A 15,986-nucleotide genomic window follows, 5' to 3' on the forward strand; every position below is an offset into this window, starting at 1 on the left:
GACCCAAGAAGTCAAACCCTCAGCTCCCTCCCTGCCGCCCCCGCCCGCCAGCCCCGCAGAGAAGGCTCAGCGCACGGCAGCTGCGTTAAATGCGACATTTATTTCAGAACCGAACAAGCCTCACGTGCGCACGGACGGCCAGGACCCGCATACTGCCCCCGGCACACGGCAGGGAGCGCCGGCGGGCAGCGGAGAGAGGAGCGCGGCCTCCCTCCTCCTCTGGCCCCGGCCTGCCCGCCCATGCTCGCCTGCCTTCCGTGCCATCCGCTCCCCTGTGGAATTTCCCCTCCGGTTGGGCTGTTGTCGTGCTTGAACCCCCGCTTTGCTGAGGGGACGGGTGCCAAGGCCGTGAGGAGAAGCGCCGTGCTGCTCAGAGCGCTGCTGGTAAAGATGGCAGGTGGCCCGTGTGCCGCATCCAGCGGGCAGCTCTGTTTCCCTCGGCTCCGACCTCCAGCCGAGCCGTCTGCTCTGCAGGTTTGCTGGCCTCAGGCATGTTCGGCTCTGGCTGGAGGATGCTGGCTGTGTCTTGTCTGTGGCACAGGCAGCACCACACAGCCCTGGCTAGTGAACCTGTGTCTGGTCCCTGACAGACACTGGTCCCATCTCTGCCAGAAGCTGCCTCCATTCTGGAAGGGCCTCCCCTCAGGTACTCCCTGTTTCTGCACCCTTAGCCCCTTACACTGAAATTTGGGATGGTACCAACTAGTCCTTGCTCAGAGCACAGGAGCCAGGATGTTGCAGCCTAGGCCCCTGCATTGCCCCAGCTCAGCCTCTCTGTGCCTCCAGGCTGGCATCTCTTCATACAGAAAGGGCACAAGTCGGCCTCCAGGTCTAAAAAGGATCACAGAGATGAAAACAGCCCATTTTTCGGGGAGCTTGTCCTGGGCAGGGGAGCTGGGCTGACAGCAGCAGCCCCACTGCAGATTTGGGCTGTAGTAATAGGGTGAGATGCCCATTAGGAGCTGTTTCAAGGCCAGGCAGAACCAGCATGTGCTCAAGAAGAATCCCCAAACTCTTTCTGTCACCTGAAATCCAAGCTAAAGGGTGCCTGATATGCAGCAAGGGGGGCCAGTGCAAGCCTCTACTCCTCCACACATCCCTGCCTATCCGTGCCCCCCACAACACGAGTATAACGAGAAGACAGCACCACGTCCCACACACACACACACACACACACACACACCCCACAGACAGTGCAGGGAGGTGTGGCACAGCCAAGGTGCAGCTGTGCTGGACGAGACAGCAGAGCTGGGGGTGCCTGGGGGATGCACGGAGGAAGATGCTCAGCTTCCGACACGGAGCTGTGCCAGATGCTGCTGGCCATTTGGGAAGCCCTGAACAAAAACATCTAACCATGTGTGAGAGATGGGAGAAGAGAGAGAGAGCTGCTGCTGGAGGAGGTGGGAAGCAGTGATGGCTGGAGGAGAAGGTCTTTTCAGCAAAAACACCTCCGATGTGGGAAGCGCTCAGATTAACATGCTGATGGAGGCAGGGTGGGGGGAGGTGGGTGCTTGCTTCTGCAGCAGAGGAAGAGTGAGAAAACACCAGCTAGAACAGAAAAAAAAAAAGCCCCATCCCCACCCTGACACCCTTTGATCTGTTTTGAGTCTGTCATCCTGCTGGGAGAAGGTGCAAGCCCTTTTGGGAAAGGGCAAGAAGGATCCTGTAGGGTAGGATGGTCATTCCTAGTCGTGGCTCCCAGGGAATCTTCCCACTCTGCCTGAACCTCCACACTCCCTGCAGGGTTGGGATCCTTGGCATCCTGCCCTAAGAGTGGGAAATCCCTTTGGATGGAACATATGGGGGTCTCAGGCTGGGATAGTGGAGGTGGCTCAAGTGCTTTTGGCTGGAAAGGGTAGCCCAGCATGGGGTGACAGACAGAGCTCTCCTTTTCCCTCCAGCAGGACCAAGCTCCAAAGGGCAGTGACCCATCTGCAGGGACATGGGTACCCTGGCCAGCTGAGACCCAGAGGTAGATGGGACAGGTAGGAATTGCCTTCTTTGGGAAGACATGGTGGGCTGTCTGGCCACTGCTCAGGGGAAAAGTAGTTTAAGCTGTAGGGGAAGGCAAAGCAAATAGTTGGGGAAGGGCATAGAGTGAGGGTGAGAGCTGCACTGCTGCCAGGCACAAGCCAGGGATGTCCCGGGGAAGGCATCTCTGGAACCCCAGCCCACCACCAAGGCTCTCCCCTGCCTGGGGGAGGCATTGGCTGGGGGCCAGGACTTAACTTAGGGGATTTTTGTGATGTAAATAGAAATAAATACTTTATAAATATAATCTTAAGGTACTGACACCTGATCTTACTCTGCTGTCTCTTGCAGAAACACCGGTAAATAGGGAAACCCCACATCTAAGTTACCACTTTCCCTTCGCCTGAGGGCAATTCCTCCTGCTCTCCCAGCTCTGAGCTTTGCTGCATTCCCATCTCTCTAGATCAAAGACCAGCTTTTAGCCAAAACCACCTTTCTCACTCCCTCCCCTCTGATAGGGACCTTTTTTGGAAGGTTAGATGGTGTGATATGAAGGTCACCCACGGAGGGACAGGCAGAAGATGGCACGTGCACAAGGAATCCTGCCCAGGCGGGTCCAGGCTTTTGCAGCTACAAACAGAAGTGAGTTTCCCCTGTGAAGCTGTGAATCAAGACAGATCCTTCCATGGAGCAGAGAGCTGGGGCAGCAGATGGTGTGAAAGATCAGATATTAACATGGGGAGTCTTCAGACAGAATCAGCTTTCTTGATCCTGTTGGCAGACGGATGAGGTGGAGGGTGTTTTTCAGGTTAGATTCTCATCTGGGCTGTTCTCCTTCTGGACAGCTTGGATCTGATTTGGAAAACAAGGGACAAAAGGTGTTAAGGGATGTGCACAAGGAGAGGTGTGGACTCCCAGGTTCAGTGTCCTACCACCAGACAGAATCCAGACAGCTGGAGGGATATAGAATTAAAGTCTCTTTAGCCACAGCACACGAATTTATGTGCATTTACTCCTATTTCCCTAGTCCTGCCAGTTGAGGTGATCTCAAGAAGTCCATGAGATGGTCTTGCTGAGGAAGGAAAACATTTAGTGCAGGTGTCTTGGTGTGCAGCTACGATTTGAGCTGTCAGGGTGGGAGCCAGAGGCAAGAGTCTGTGAACTGCCAATCGTTTGCATAACAAAGGGCACAGGGACCTTCCAGCCAGGTGAAGGACGCTCAGAGAGTGCCCTTAGACTAAGAGGGTGTAAAAGCCCAGGGTTTCCTTTGTTCAGGGTCCTTTCTCAGAAGCACCCAGCTCCAGCTGTTATTTTGTTACTGCATTAATAACATTATTAAATTATTTTAAGGATCGAGATATCTGAGACTCTGCTATGGGAAACCTGTGACTGAGCCATTAGGAAATCTTGTCTGAATGTGTATGTGGCGATTGTAGGAAGTCAAGCAATGCCCATGTTGGCTCACTGGAGCCACCTGCTGCAAAGGGGCCTCAGTCCCAGCTCAGGTGGTGTGTGTGTGACTTCCAGAGTGGTTCCTGGATAGTCAGACAGGAGTTTCCTTAACAGTCTCAAAAACTCTGTGGGATGGTCTCAAGAACAGTGACAGGCCAGTGGCCCTGCCACCAGGCATGTGCTTTGAGCTCAGCACAACACCTCTGTACCACCTGGAATCTGGCCCTAGACTGAAGCATTTAAATGTGGATGAGCTGAATTCAAAATTAATATGGTGCAAGTTTTGCCAGCTGAAAGCCTGTCCAGACACAGCTCTGCACAGGAGATGCTCCCCACACCTGGGAGGGAAATCACTGGGAGCCTGCAGCACCCCCAGCAATGGCTTCTGTGCATTCCCCTTCCCCCAGCTGCCCTGGTACCTTATGGATCCAGCCAGGAGAGGGTTGAAAGCGTAGAGCCAGTCGTGCATGTCCTTGTCACTGCTCGCCTGCAGCAGGATGCCCCGGTGCTCCGTGCACACCGCAAACGTGTTGGGGGTCTGTGAGGGGAGAGCCAGAGCTTAGTCCTTCACTCAGTGGGGTGTGCAGAGTGGGGCTGCTCCCAGTGCCCTACCTTGAGCATGGCCTGCTGGTCCTCACTGTACTCCACCTGGGCCTTGGAGAGGTTGAGGATGGCCCTCTCGACCGCATCCTTGTCCGTGTTGTAGATATAGACGTATGGGCGCCGCACCACCACGAAGCGTTTCACCCATCCGTTGGTGTGAGGCTCCAGGAAGTGCAGGTAGCCCTTTTTGGAGACGATGGGACTGCAGAAGGAATCAAGGTAAGGGGTGGGATACTGACCATGAGGAGGTGACCCCCTGCCCATAGGCGCTCTGCTTGCTGGCTGCCCCAGTTGCTCCTACCTGACTCGAATCTCCTGGATGTCAGGCACCAGCAACCTCTGGGGCTCCTTCTCCTCCTCAGGCCGGCGGGCTGGGGACTTCTTTGGCTCTCCTTCCACCACAGTCTCCAGATCGGGGCTCTCTGCCCTGGAGGAAACCTGGGGGGGTCTGGGGAAGGAGGAGAGGATGGGATGTAGGAAGAGTGATGGCTTGAGAACATCCATAGACAAGGACTGTGTCCCAGTTACACAGCTGCTCTGCTTGGGATACGTCACCAGAACCTCCCAGCCAGCCAGCTTCTTACCTGACCTCCATGGCGTTGTAACATCCTTCCACCAGTGATGGGCAGGTCGAGGAGGGGGTGAGAGTGGTGACCCCAAGAGCTGGCATGGAAGGGTCTCTCATCAAGGTCACGGACATTTCAGACAGCTGTGGAGTAATAGAGGTGTGAACTAAAGTTCCTGTGCCAAGCCAGGCACATGCAAAGGATCAGGCTCCTGCTCAGACAGGGAGAGTCAAGACCCCTGGCTGACAGACTCCTCTCCTGGCACAGTCCTGAGAGCCACCAGTTCTGGGAAAAACCAGAGCAAGCAGAGGGGCAGAGACCCCTAGGAGCATGACTTGTGTCATAGTGCCCATCTGGCCCCCACCCAGCCATTCCTCTGCCAGCCCCACATCCCCCTTGGCCCAGCAGCCCAGCAGAGCCTGGGGCAGCAGCAGTACCTTGCTCTCACTGGCACTAATGCAGACGTGGCTGTGGCTGTACTCCCTGTTGAAGGTGTGCGTGAGCAGGCGCAAGCACTGCAGAGAGAGGAGGAGGACAGTGGGCCACGAGACACATCCCACCTCCCACTCTTCTTGGGCTTTCTCCAGCCACAACCCCCAGCCACCCTGTGGAAGCCACTTCCCAGCTTCATCCCTGCAAGCTGGGCTTGCTGCAGGATGCTACCTTCACAGCCAGCTCCTTCTGCCTCTCGCTGGGGGTCTCAGGGGGAGAGGTGCGGCCTTCAGGTGCCCCATCAGCAGAGAGCGGGGAGGAGATGCAGGAGGTGCTTCGGGACTCAGAATCCTCACTGGAGCAGGGGGACAGGGTTTCCATGCCCAGGCGCTGCGTTGTCTCCAGCTTCTCACGCAGTAACAGGTAGTGTCTTGTCTTCTCCACCTGGGCACAGGCACCCAGGCTCAGGGGTGGCCCTTGCCCCAATACCCAGGCCCCCTTAACCCCATTTGCTGATTAGCTTTGGCTGTGCTGGGCTGTGGCTAGCAGCCATGCACAGGAGTACTGCCAGCTCAGCCAAACTCCTGCCTCCTCCCACAACCAAGATGGCTGTGCTATCCTGGGTGGGGAATGCCCCCAGCACCAGTGGAGCTGAGAATTGCATTACTTCAGCCCATTTCTAGCCCAGACTCTCACTTCTTGCAGAAGGCTGAGTTTCTCCAGCTCCCACTGATGGTCAAGGATGAGGCTGTCACTGCGGGGCCGCCAGCCAGCCAGGTTCTCCTCTCCCCGGACATAGGCTACAGAGGTGTCCAGCACACGCCGGCGCCTTCTCTGCATGCCTGTGGGCACAGACACACAGCTGGGGGGACAGACACACAGCCCCTAACCCAAAGGCCTGGCTGTGCCCCCCTGCCCCAGCTGAATACCTGGGCAGAGGCGTGGCACCCACCTGGGCTGCCGGCATCAGCCACACGGCAGAGGCTGAGCTCGTAGACTCCTGTCACGCGGTTGCTGTGAGCAAAGACAGACGAAGCATTACCGGCTTTGTCCTATCCCCACATCCCAGTTTATTTAGCCAGGCTGCTGGGATGCCCTAGAAAAGCTCCAGTCCCTATGGATAGCTCTCCTGTCCCCAACAGGAGCATGCTGGTACCTCTCAGAAGCCCGCAGGCTGCCGCTGCCAAAAAGATTGCGGATGGAGCGTGAGGCAGGAAGTTTGGCATCCCGGGAGTAGAAAACCATGCAGAAGTCTTTGGTGATGACGGCGGGCTGAGTGCAATTCTCCATCTGCAGTAGGACAGAGGGAGGCATCAGGGGTGCTGCAGGCTGGCAGCACAGCAGGTCTCTCCCACCTCTGAGCCCAGCAGGTTCCAGTCCCGGGGTCCCACATGGCCCCCAAGCACCAGGTTGAACCCTGCACCCCATAAGCACTAGCTAAGGAAGGGGTCACGCTGGCTGCACCCCAAGAGCAGGGGAAATACCAGACTTTGTTGATGTACAGTGACCCCAACCAAAGTCCTTGCCTCGATGTAAGCTGACAGGGTGATGTAGATCTTCTCCCGGTAAGGGGTAACGCGATTGAGCAGCAGCGAGTTGTGCATGGAGCTATCCCACGCCGCCTCAAACTGGTAGAAAGTCCTGCCAAAAAAACCCAACAGGGCCAGTAAAACAACCTCCCTGGAACCCCTGGCAGGCGAGCAAGGAGATGTCATTGTCCCCCCCACAGCGCTGCAGCAGGCCTGCAAGGACACACAGACATGCATGCGCAGTGGGGACAGATGGGGACAGCCACTCCAGAGGACACAGGCTCAAGGCAAAGGGCACAAGGCATGGTGGGAGGAGGACACGGCACCCTTGAAATGGCCAATGGACCGGGGTTCTGGGGAGGAGGGACTGCAGGAGGAGTGGGGGGCTCAGATGGGGTGCAGGCAAGGCAGAGCAGGCTAGGAAGGCAGAGGAGGGCAAAGGAGGGTTCATGCCCCACCCCTGTGTTCAGAGCAGGGATTGCCACCCCCAGTGCACCCAGGCCAGTCCCCACCATCCAGCCTGGGGCACAGCACCTCCCAGTCCCTCCAGGAGCAGCTGTAGCCATTTGGGTAATGATGGCCAGAAGGGAAAGGAGGGAGGATGCTAGCACCAGGAGTGTGCTGTCAGCCCACCTCTGGGAGCACAGGCCCCCCCACCAGCCAGGTCCCCTTCCCCAGGGCTGCCCCTGCCTGCCAGCCCTGGGCCCCGGTGAGAAGCTGGGGACCATGATTTGGTGGCTGGCCCCTGTCAGGCTGTCTCCCCTGGCTCTTGCTCTACCCTCATTGCCAGCCCCATTCCCACTCTGCTGCCTCAGGCCCCTTTGCTGTGTTTCCCATGGCCCCCAGGCTGGGAGAAGGAGCAGGGGACAGCTGGTCCCACTCACCCATGCCTACAGGATCCCAGAGAGGACGGCACAGCTCACCCAGATCAAGAGTGGCAGCTGCCCTCCTTGGGTTGAGCAACTGAGGGTGAGGAAGCAGGAAGTGGCTCTGGTGATAGAGCATGGGGGATCCCCATTTCACCCCCTGCCCCACTCCTGGGCTTCTTCCCGGGTCAGCCTTGGCTTTGTGGTACACCCACTCCCCAAAACCACCCAGAGCTGCTGCGGTCCCGGCTCCTGCCTGAGCATCCTTAGGAAACTATGGTTCAGCCATATCTCAATCAGAACATCCAGCACATCCCTGAAGCAGCATCCAGGTGTCTGAGGAGCAATTTTAACAAGAGCCAGGGCAGCCAGCGGGAGTAGGGAGAGGTTCTTGACTGCAATTTCCCCCATGTTGGAAGCACAGGGAGAGACGCTTCCAAAAGGTGAATAAAATACAAAACCCCACCAGCGTGAGACACAGCCAAGGCGAAGGATTGCTTTGCAGACATGGGTTGCTTAAGAAAAGAGGGCTCCTCAAGGAGGAAGAGGAAAAGAGGAGCCTCAGGGGCGGGGAGAAAGAGCAAAAAGCAAAGGGAGGAGGCAAAGGGGGAAAAGAGAAAAGCAGGAGGAAGGACCAGACCGAGCAGGTGCGCGTGAAATACCTAGTGTCATTTCCCAGCGAAATGCTATAAGTGGAAGGTGACCCAAGGACAAACACACACATGTACACACACAGAAAAACGACAGGTCAGAAGAGCCCCTCTTGAAGGGACTCGCACATAATAGCAGCGCTGGCCGAGGCAGCTCCAGCCTAGCTGAACCCACAATGGGAACCAAAAGGAGCTCAGCGAGGGCAGACAGAGGCTCACCAGCCTGGGTGAAAACCCTCTGCCTCCCACTTTCCTCATGGTCCAGCAGCTGGGAAAGAAGCACACATACTCCCTATGCCCTTAACTCTGCCCTTACACCATCCCAGGGCAAAGAGCTCCCACCAGTGCAGTCCCCTGGGACAGTGCTAGCTGGGGGATGAGATATCCCACTGCACTCACACAGCAGGTGACTTCTTGGCCATGCCCTGGCCCACAAGGAAAGCATCACTGTGCTGAGAGACCATAGGCAGCCCAGTGTGAACCCATCTCTCAAGAAGTGGGGGGGTTGGATCAATGCTGTATCCACTTTCCTGCACCCTGGGAGGGGACAGAATGCTGCTGCAGGGACAGCTCTGCCCTTGAACATCTCTGAGCACAGCCAGCTTTGAGTGGCTGTAGGGAGGAGGCACAAAGTTACGTGCCAGGACTCGGGACACTCCATCCCTTGTCTCCCAGGCACATGCCCCTCTTCTTTTGCCATGGGCCACAGTGGTGGGCCCCTCCCTGAGGCCTCAACAATGCTCCCATCCAGAGGCTGGTGGCACATCCACAAATCTGGCATCTCTTACGCATATGCCAGGCTCACCCAGAGGTCTCAGCTGAAGCCTGGAGTCCCCAAACAGCCATTGTCCCTTTACACAGGGGTACAGCAGTCTGTGCACCCGCTGTCACACCTGCACAGACACACAGGTGCTGCCCATATGCCGCACCTACACACACAGGACAGCCGTGCACAGGGCGGGCAGCAGCTGCCACACCAACTGCAGCGCTGCCATCGTCACCAGCTGCCCAGGAAAGGGCAGGACAAGCCCCCAAACTCCCACTGTCCTCACCAGCCCTGCAGCTGCTCCAAGCAGCACCAGGGGCTGTGCTGGCGCTGGGGCAGGAGGCGATGGAGGGACCGGCACGCTCGGTGCCAGATGGCAGAAAAGATGGGAGAGTAGCAAAGTCGAAAAGCAAGAATAAAATCCAAATCAGGCAATGGAGACGCAGGCGTGCGAGGGGAGCGGCAGCCAGCCAGAGCGTGGCCCAAACGAACAGCAAAAGGGGGCGAGTGAGCAAGAGGTGCCAGCGCGGGAGGGAGGAGGGATGGGGCGTGTGGAGGGATGAGGGGCTGGATGTCCAAGTGCTGCCTCTGGCGGGAGTGAGCGTGCCGAGGCAAGGGGGTAGAAAGAAAGAAAGGAGAGAAGAAGGAGGGGTGGAAAAAAAACCAATGGAAACAAATAATACCTAGGCATATCCGAATCAAGAAACTGCCTGCGAAAACACAAAACAATCACATGGTTAGTGTGGGCTCAGATGGGCAGCAGCAGCTGAGGGAAGCGAGGGGGATCACCAGGCGCTGCCCCCCGCGCCTCCGCCCTGGGCGCTGGATGCAGGGCTGGGTGCGTGCTGAGGAGAGCTGAACCACTCTCCCAGCCTCTTCCTGAGTGGCTCCGGGGCGCTGGGGAGGCTGCAGAGGGGAAGCCAGGGCTGCTCCAGGCAATGGAGGCTGCGTGGCACAAGGCAGCAAAGCGGGGAGCGCAAGCGGCTGGGAGGAGGGTGAAGTGGGCATGGCTCTGCTCTCTGCCGTCCTCCTGCCTGTCCTCGCAGCTGCAGGGTGAAGCATGCATGTCTGTATGTGGAGTGGAAGTGGGGGGCACTGCAGCCAGACGCCCCCTCCTCCCCCTGCCTCGCCACGGGCAGGCTCCGTGGAATAGATGTGGGACAGATGGGATGTGCACCGCTCTGTGCCCCCGTCTCCACGCTTCTCTCCACACCCCAAGTATCCCCCCAGCCCCAGCCGTGTCCCCCTGTCCTGCAGGACTCACAGGGTGGAGGCAGAGCAGGAGGCACGTCCCTCCTGCCAGGCTGCCTTAGGCATGCTGAAGATCCCATATGGCTGGGTCTGGGACCAGACAAACAGATCAGGAGCTGACAGAAAACTGTGCAGCCCCAAGAGCCCGCGGGTGCCACAACCACCCAGCTCCCAGCAAAAAAGCCACCACCACCACTCCACTGGGCTGAGCCCTCCTCATCTGACCATCCCCATCTGGCCTCCTTCTGTCCCAAGGCTGTGACAGTCTCCTGGTCTGACACTTGCACACATGCTGACCCAGGATTTGCCTCTGCTGCCCAGATGCTCTGTGCAGGTTGTTATGCCATGTCCAGGAGCTGCCCTGAAAGTGCTCAGGGAACCAAATCCTATCCAGACCCCCCATCACTCCCCCAAAAACACTCTGCCTTGGGACAGGCCTCCTTGGGACAGTGGTGATCACAAAGCAGGTGAAGGAAGAAGTAGTCCCCATTCCTGGGGGATGTTCCTACACCAGTGGCCACAACATACACAGCCAAGGACCAGTCCTGCTGCTCCCTGTGCTGGTAACAACCATCCCTGCCTTGTCACAGCTGCCTGCATGCACACATTCTGGCCAGAGACCCCCACCAGTCCCCCGAGTTCCACCAGTGCAGAGGAGAGCTCTGCCCTCCATACCCATGACTCCTCCTGCCTCTGCAGGACTCACACAGGGAGATCTTAGAGATAAAAATCTTCTGGTCCTGCTTCTTTCACACTCTGCCAAACCTACAGTGGGAACACCTTTAACAACCTGGTCTAGTGGAAGGTGTCCTGCCTAGCAGGAAGTTTGGGATGTGATTATCTTTAAAGTCCCTTTCAGCCCAGACACTCTGTGGCTCTATGACAGCCCCCTGGGATAGGGAGGAAGGGATGGACATCCCTGAAGTCCCCCACAGTGGATGGGAATGGCTTTCCTGCATCACTTACACACAGATAGAGATCTGCCACGGGTGCCAAGTGGCCTTTCCAGCAATTTTGCTGGGACACAGGACAAATAGCCCTTCCCTCTAGCCATGGAGTTGGGATATCCTCCTGGCACCAGCACCAGCTGTTTCCCTGTGCCAGCCCATCACAGCCAGCACCAGAGAGCAGGACCCACACACAAATTCCCTTTAGTGCCCTCCCCAGCACAGCAAGGCCTTGGGGAGGAGGAGGAAGAGGGTTTGCAGCACTGTACCCCAAGGCCCCGTGCAGCTTCAGAAAAACCCTTCCTCAAGGCAGCAGTGGGTCAGCAGAAGGGCCAAGAGCCTTCCAGGGCAGAGAGGGGCTGCTACTCAACCCCTCCACCCCTCACCACAGCAGGGGAAGAGCAAGGAAAAAGTCATCACGCACCTGTCATCCTGGGAGGGGTGGATGTAGCCGGAGGAGAGGATGTTCAGGGACAGAATGTTGGGGTCGATGAGTGACTCGTCTGCTTCTGGGGTGTTCCGGATTCGACCTGCAAACACAGCACAGAGTGCTCACTCTGAGGTGACAGCAGTGGCCCTGTGGGGGTCCCCATCAAGGCAGACCCCCCTGCACCCCCCTGGCCATTCAGCACCAAAGTCCAGCTCCTGGACATGGTGGCAGGGGCTGAGGTGTCCTGCCCACACAGTGTCACCTGCTTTACTATTGCAGGGCAGGAGGGGAGATAAGGCATAAAGCTTTATGTGGGAACATGGGAATGTGGGCAAGAAACGGTCTGAGAGTATTCCTGGGAGCTCAGTGGGCTGGGGGCTGGCTTGGCTTACCCACAACCAGCTCCCGGACTTCCTTCCAGCGGATGAGGCTGCCCGTTTCGTGCACCAAGGTGACACTGATTCTCCTCTGGATGCCCTGAGAGCCACAAGGCCAGAGAGAAGGGACAGCAGTTAACACAGGTCCCAGCAGGAGTCAGCTAGGACAGCATTTTGGGCAGAGAGTACCTGATGAAGGAGGAAGGTTCCGTGGCATGGCATGCCTCCACGGTGGTCCACAACAGCAGGGATGTAGCTGGAAGAGAGGATTGCAGCATGACACAGAGTCCTGCCAGCCTGCCCAGAGGTGCTGAGCATGGGGCAAATCCCTCACTGCTTCCCTCTCCCTCTCCCTCTCCCTCTCCCTCTCCCTCTCCCTCTCCCTCTCCCTCTCCCTCTCCCTCTCCCTCTCCCTCTCCCTCTCCCTCTCCCGCTCCCAGCAGGACTCACTCTCCATTGGCCTCCAGCTCACAGATCTCAAAGAAGACCATCAGGTCGTACTTGCACTGGCAGGGGCCAGCAGTGGGCCGAGTCATGGTGCTCAGCTTTGTTGCAGGCACTGCAGTGGGTCAGAAAAGACAGGTGAGAGGTTGAGCCTGCTGCTGGCACTTGGAATGAGGTGTGTGATGGCAGGGAAAGGGCAGAGCAGGCAAGGACCTCAGGCCTCATCCAGGGGCAAGGAACCACCACCCAGGGCAAGGAACCTCCTCCCTGCTGCTCTGCAGGTGAGATGGGGGCTTTCCATCTGTTGGGTGTTCTGGAAATGAGTGTCTAGGGCTTTCCAGTGCTAGTACATTTTGTGGTGCCTCTGGGGTCCTAACTGGGGAAGGGAGGACACCCACCCAACACGGGCACAGGAGCAGGAGGCCGGGTTCCCTACCTGGTTTGGAGAGTGGCATCACACGGGGGAAGTGGCGTCGGGATGGCCTCAGTGGGCTGCAGAAAGAACCAGTTTGGTTACAGCACCCCCAGACACCCCCAAACCCAGCCTTGGGGCCAACCTGGGTCCCCAGGCAGCACCAGCAGCACAGCCAGGGGCTGGGGGTGGCCCAGATGTGCCCACCTCAGGACATCCTTGCAGAGAGGTGGGAAGGGGTGCTGCTGGTAATGGCCAAACACCTCAAACACAATTGGCTGGCTCTTGATGTATTCGATGAAAGATTTTGTCACCTCCACAGCGATCTGGAAGAGAAAAGAGCTGCTGAGCCACTGACAGGGCAGCTTAGCTGGGAAAGGGGATAGAGCCAGCAACAGCACCTGGGATGTGGAAGGGTGTAAGACTCAGTTCCCTGCTTCCCTCACCCACTCCTCCCCCAGTCAGGGATGCTCTCCCCACCAAGACGACTGCAGTGAAATCCCAGCCTTTTCAGGTGGACAACAGTGGCTTTTGGTGTTTTTCCTGCATGTCCACCACATCTAAGCCTGGCTTAGCTGGGTGTCTGTGAGGGGCTGGGAAAGCCAGGAGGAAGCTGCTTCCCTGGGAGAGGATCCAGCCCAGGACCCCAGCAGCTGCAGGAGCAGAGGCATGGTGGGAGAGGGGTACGCACATTTTGGACATGGTAGAAGCCCAGGGGTGGCCCTCGTCCCGTGTTCTTCAAGGGCTCTGTTGAAAAGGCCTCGTCGTGGCGGTGGATGAAGCTGTGGAGGGAAGGAGGGTTGTTCAGGGGCTGAGATGGGGATGTGCTGGAGCAGGGAGGGGACTGAAAGCAAGGGACCACAACGAGCCTATTCCCCCTGGGGCTGCTGCCTGCACCCTTGGCTGGCACAGGACTCCCTGAAGCTGATGGGAGTCTGTTCTTGCCTTTTGCCAGTGACTAAACAAGTGCTTGGGCAGATTTCACAGCCTTTGGTTTTGCCTCCTCATCCACCAAGGGCTCAGAGGAAACTTCCCAAATTCACCACGAGCCCCCAGGTGATGGCTGGAGCTTGGTGGAAGGAGCAGGGCTGGGGGGCACTGGGGGCTCACTTGAACTGGCAGAAGATGTCAGCGTATTCTGCAGAGATGCTGGAGGCTTGCAGGACTGTCACTCGGAAAGTAAAGATGCTGCCCAGCTTCAGGTGGTCCAAAGCCACCTCCAGTGGCCCATCTGATGCAGGCTTCTCAGGACTGTCCAGAAGAAGATCCTCTGGGGTCACTGCAGGGAGAAGGAGGCCCTTAGCAAGGCAGGGTGTCTTGTCTCAGTGTTAGGAACATTTTGGAGCAATGTTAAGATGCTGGAGCATGTCCAGAGAAAGGCAACAAGGCTGGAAAGAGTCTGGAACACAAGCCCTGTGAGGAGCAGCTGAGGGAGCTAGAGGTGTTTAGTCTGGAGAAGAGGAGGCTCAGGGGAGACCCCATCACATTCTGCAACTCCCTGACAGGAGGGTGTAGCCAGCTGGGGATCGGTCTCTTTTCCCAGGCTACCAGTGACAGGACAAGAAGACACAGTCTTGAGCTGCACCAGGGAAGGCTTAGGTTGGAGATTAGGAATAATTCTTCACAGAAGGGGTGAATGGAAGAATTTTTCACAGAAAGGGTGAGCATTGGAAGGGGCTGCCAGGGAAGTGGTGGAGTCAGTCCCTGCAGGTATTTAAGAAAAGGGTGATGGTAGCTGACAAAGTGGTGTCAGGACATAGGTTGAACCTGACTGTGATTCTGTCTCAGCAGCCCCCACTGGAGCAGTGAGCTGTCAGTGCTGGGAAGGGTGCAGGGAGCCCTCCCCACAGTGCCTGTCACACCTCCTCACCTGCACAGGTGTTGTTGTTGACTTCATCAGCAGAGGGACCCACGTCGCTGACCTGGCCCTGCCCTTCCACAATGCGCAGCTCCTCCTGAGAGGTCCCCGAGCGAGACATCCCCACAGCTGGGCACGACTCCGACTGGAACTGTGCCAGGAGGGCAGCTCAGGGGTGCTGCTGGGCCCCAGGGTGGTCCTGCTTGCCCCACCACCAGCATCCCATCACCCAGGCACCTCCAGCTCTCCTCTCCCACCCCTGGGACAGAGAGCAGGATGCACTGGGGAGTGCCCAAAACCTTGCTCTGCCTGGTGGGCCAAAACCACATTCCCTCCACCTCTAGGAGCCTGGGGGTCCCTATGGGGATGCATTGAGGTGGCAGACAGGGATCTGGGGTCCATGGGCACCCACCAAGAGCCAGCCCCACCTTACCTTCTCAAAGTGCTGGTCGTCAAAGGAGATCTTGGCCGTCCCCGACTGCCGCACACCAGAGCCATAGTCAGGGGCTTCTTCATCGGCTGGGGGAGGGATGGGGTGAGCCAGCACAGAGGCTGCAGGGGTGCAAGGGGCAGGTTTTGTGGGGGTGGGTTCCCCCCTACCTGAGATGGCCTGGACAGCCACGCGCAGGAAGCCCTTCACCTCGCCCTTCTCGCTGACGATGGCCACGCGGTGCACCAGGGGCACGGGGTACAGGAGGTTGCTCAGGTAGACAAAAGCCCTGCCAGAGAAGGGGGGGACACACAACAGGGGGGACAGCGGTCACTGCTCCCACCCCTGAGTGCCCAGGCACGGCTGGCGTGGCCGGCAGCGGCCGGGTCCCAGGTCACTGCTCAGGGCGCCACCGCAGCGCTGCAAAGCAAAACTAAAGAGAAGGCAGCCAGGGCCAGGCGAGGGGCTGGGGCAGCGGGCAGGCAGCGTGCCATGGGCAGGAGGGTGGGCAGGAGGGTGGCACACGCCATGGACAGCACCACAGCACACAGCAGACCCGCAGACCTCTCGACTGGCACCTCCGTGGCAGGCAGGAGGGGAGAGGGCTGCGCCGGTGCCGCCGTGAAGCCGTAGGGCAAGAGGACCTGCTGTGGTAGAGAGCTGCAGAACTTGGGCAGGAGGTGCTGCAACACGACTGGGGGGCAGCTGCAGAGTCACCACGGGGAGGACAGGGGCAAGACAGGGGGAAGGAAGGGTGGCAGGGGAGATGGAGGCTGTCAGGAGTGAAGGAGGTTAGAGGACAAGGTCCTGGCCCTCCAGAGGTGAACCTGCTGGGGGTTCATGGCCCTGGCTCTGCCCGCAGCACTGGAGACCACTGGGAGGGAGGCTGCACGGTGTGGCTGGCAGCATCAGGTTGTGGCTCCCCCCTCCCCATCCCTTCACACATATGGCTTCATGGTCCAGGGCCACCTGCCAGCATGTCCCAGGGATGGACAAGGCCTG

At 58.2% G+C, this 15,986-nt stretch overlaps 1 protein-coding gene across 4 annotated transcripts in view; it reads right to left on the reverse strand.

Moving 5' to 3' along the window:
- Positions 1 to 81: 81 nt before the first annotated feature.
- KIF1A (kinesin family member 1A) overlaps positions 82 to 15,986 on the reverse strand; it is a 40,983-nt gene continuing 25,078 nt past the window's right edge. For 2 of the 4 annotated variants that reach the window (XM_056498581.1, XM_056498583.1), the window contains 23 exons: positions 15,155 to 15,273; positions 14,988 to 15,073; positions 14,567 to 14,705; positions 13,807 to 13,975; positions 13,388 to 13,478; positions 12,904 to 13,022; positions 12,721 to 12,776; positions 12,291 to 12,399; positions 12,030 to 12,096; positions 11,856 to 11,940; positions 11,458 to 11,563; positions 9,519 to 9,545; positions 6,551 to 6,665; positions 6,181 to 6,314; positions 5,977 to 6,038; positions 5,721 to 5,866; positions 5,256 to 5,468; positions 5,030 to 5,107; positions 4,611 to 4,735; positions 4,328 to 4,474; positions 4,036 to 4,228; positions 3,843 to 3,961; positions 82 to 2,823 (listed from right to left, as the gene is read on the reverse strand). In XM_056498581.1, coding sequence (XP_056354556.1) covers positions 2,781 to 2,823; positions 3,843 to 3,961; positions 4,036 to 4,228; positions 4,328 to 4,474; positions 4,611 to 4,735; positions 5,030 to 5,107; positions 5,256 to 5,468; positions 5,721 to 5,866; positions 5,977 to 6,038; positions 6,181 to 6,314; positions 6,551 to 6,665; positions 9,519 to 9,545; positions 11,458 to 11,563; positions 11,856 to 11,940; positions 12,030 to 12,096; positions 12,291 to 12,399; positions 12,721 to 12,776; positions 12,904 to 13,022; positions 13,388 to 13,478; positions 13,807 to 13,975; positions 14,567 to 14,705; positions 14,988 to 15,073; positions 15,155 to 15,273 — 2,548 coding nt within the window. In that variant the 3' untranslated portion in view covers positions 82 to 2,780. Of the gene's footprint in view, positions 2,824 to 3,842; positions 3,962 to 4,035; positions 4,229 to 4,327; positions 4,475 to 4,610; positions 4,736 to 5,029; positions 5,108 to 5,255; positions 5,469 to 5,720; positions 5,867 to 5,976; positions 6,039 to 6,180; positions 6,315 to 6,550; positions 6,666 to 8,081; positions 8,106 to 9,518; positions 9,546 to 11,457; positions 11,564 to 11,855; positions 11,941 to 12,029; positions 12,097 to 12,290; positions 12,400 to 12,720; positions 12,777 to 12,903; positions 13,023 to 13,387; positions 13,479 to 13,806; positions 13,976 to 14,566; positions 14,706 to 14,987; positions 15,074 to 15,154; positions 15,274 to 15,986 lie in introns of all 4 variants that reach the window. The other 2 variants (XM_056498582.1, XM_056498584.1) reach the window with 2 other exon arrangements.

Source organism: Oenanthe melanoleuca, chromosome 9 (assembly GCF_029582105.1).
Source record: "Oenanthe melanoleuca isolate GR-GAL-2019-014 chromosome 9, OMel1.0, whole genome shotgun sequence".
NCBI lineage: Eukaryota > Metazoa > Chordata > Aves > Passeriformes > Muscicapidae > Oenanthe > Oenanthe melanoleuca.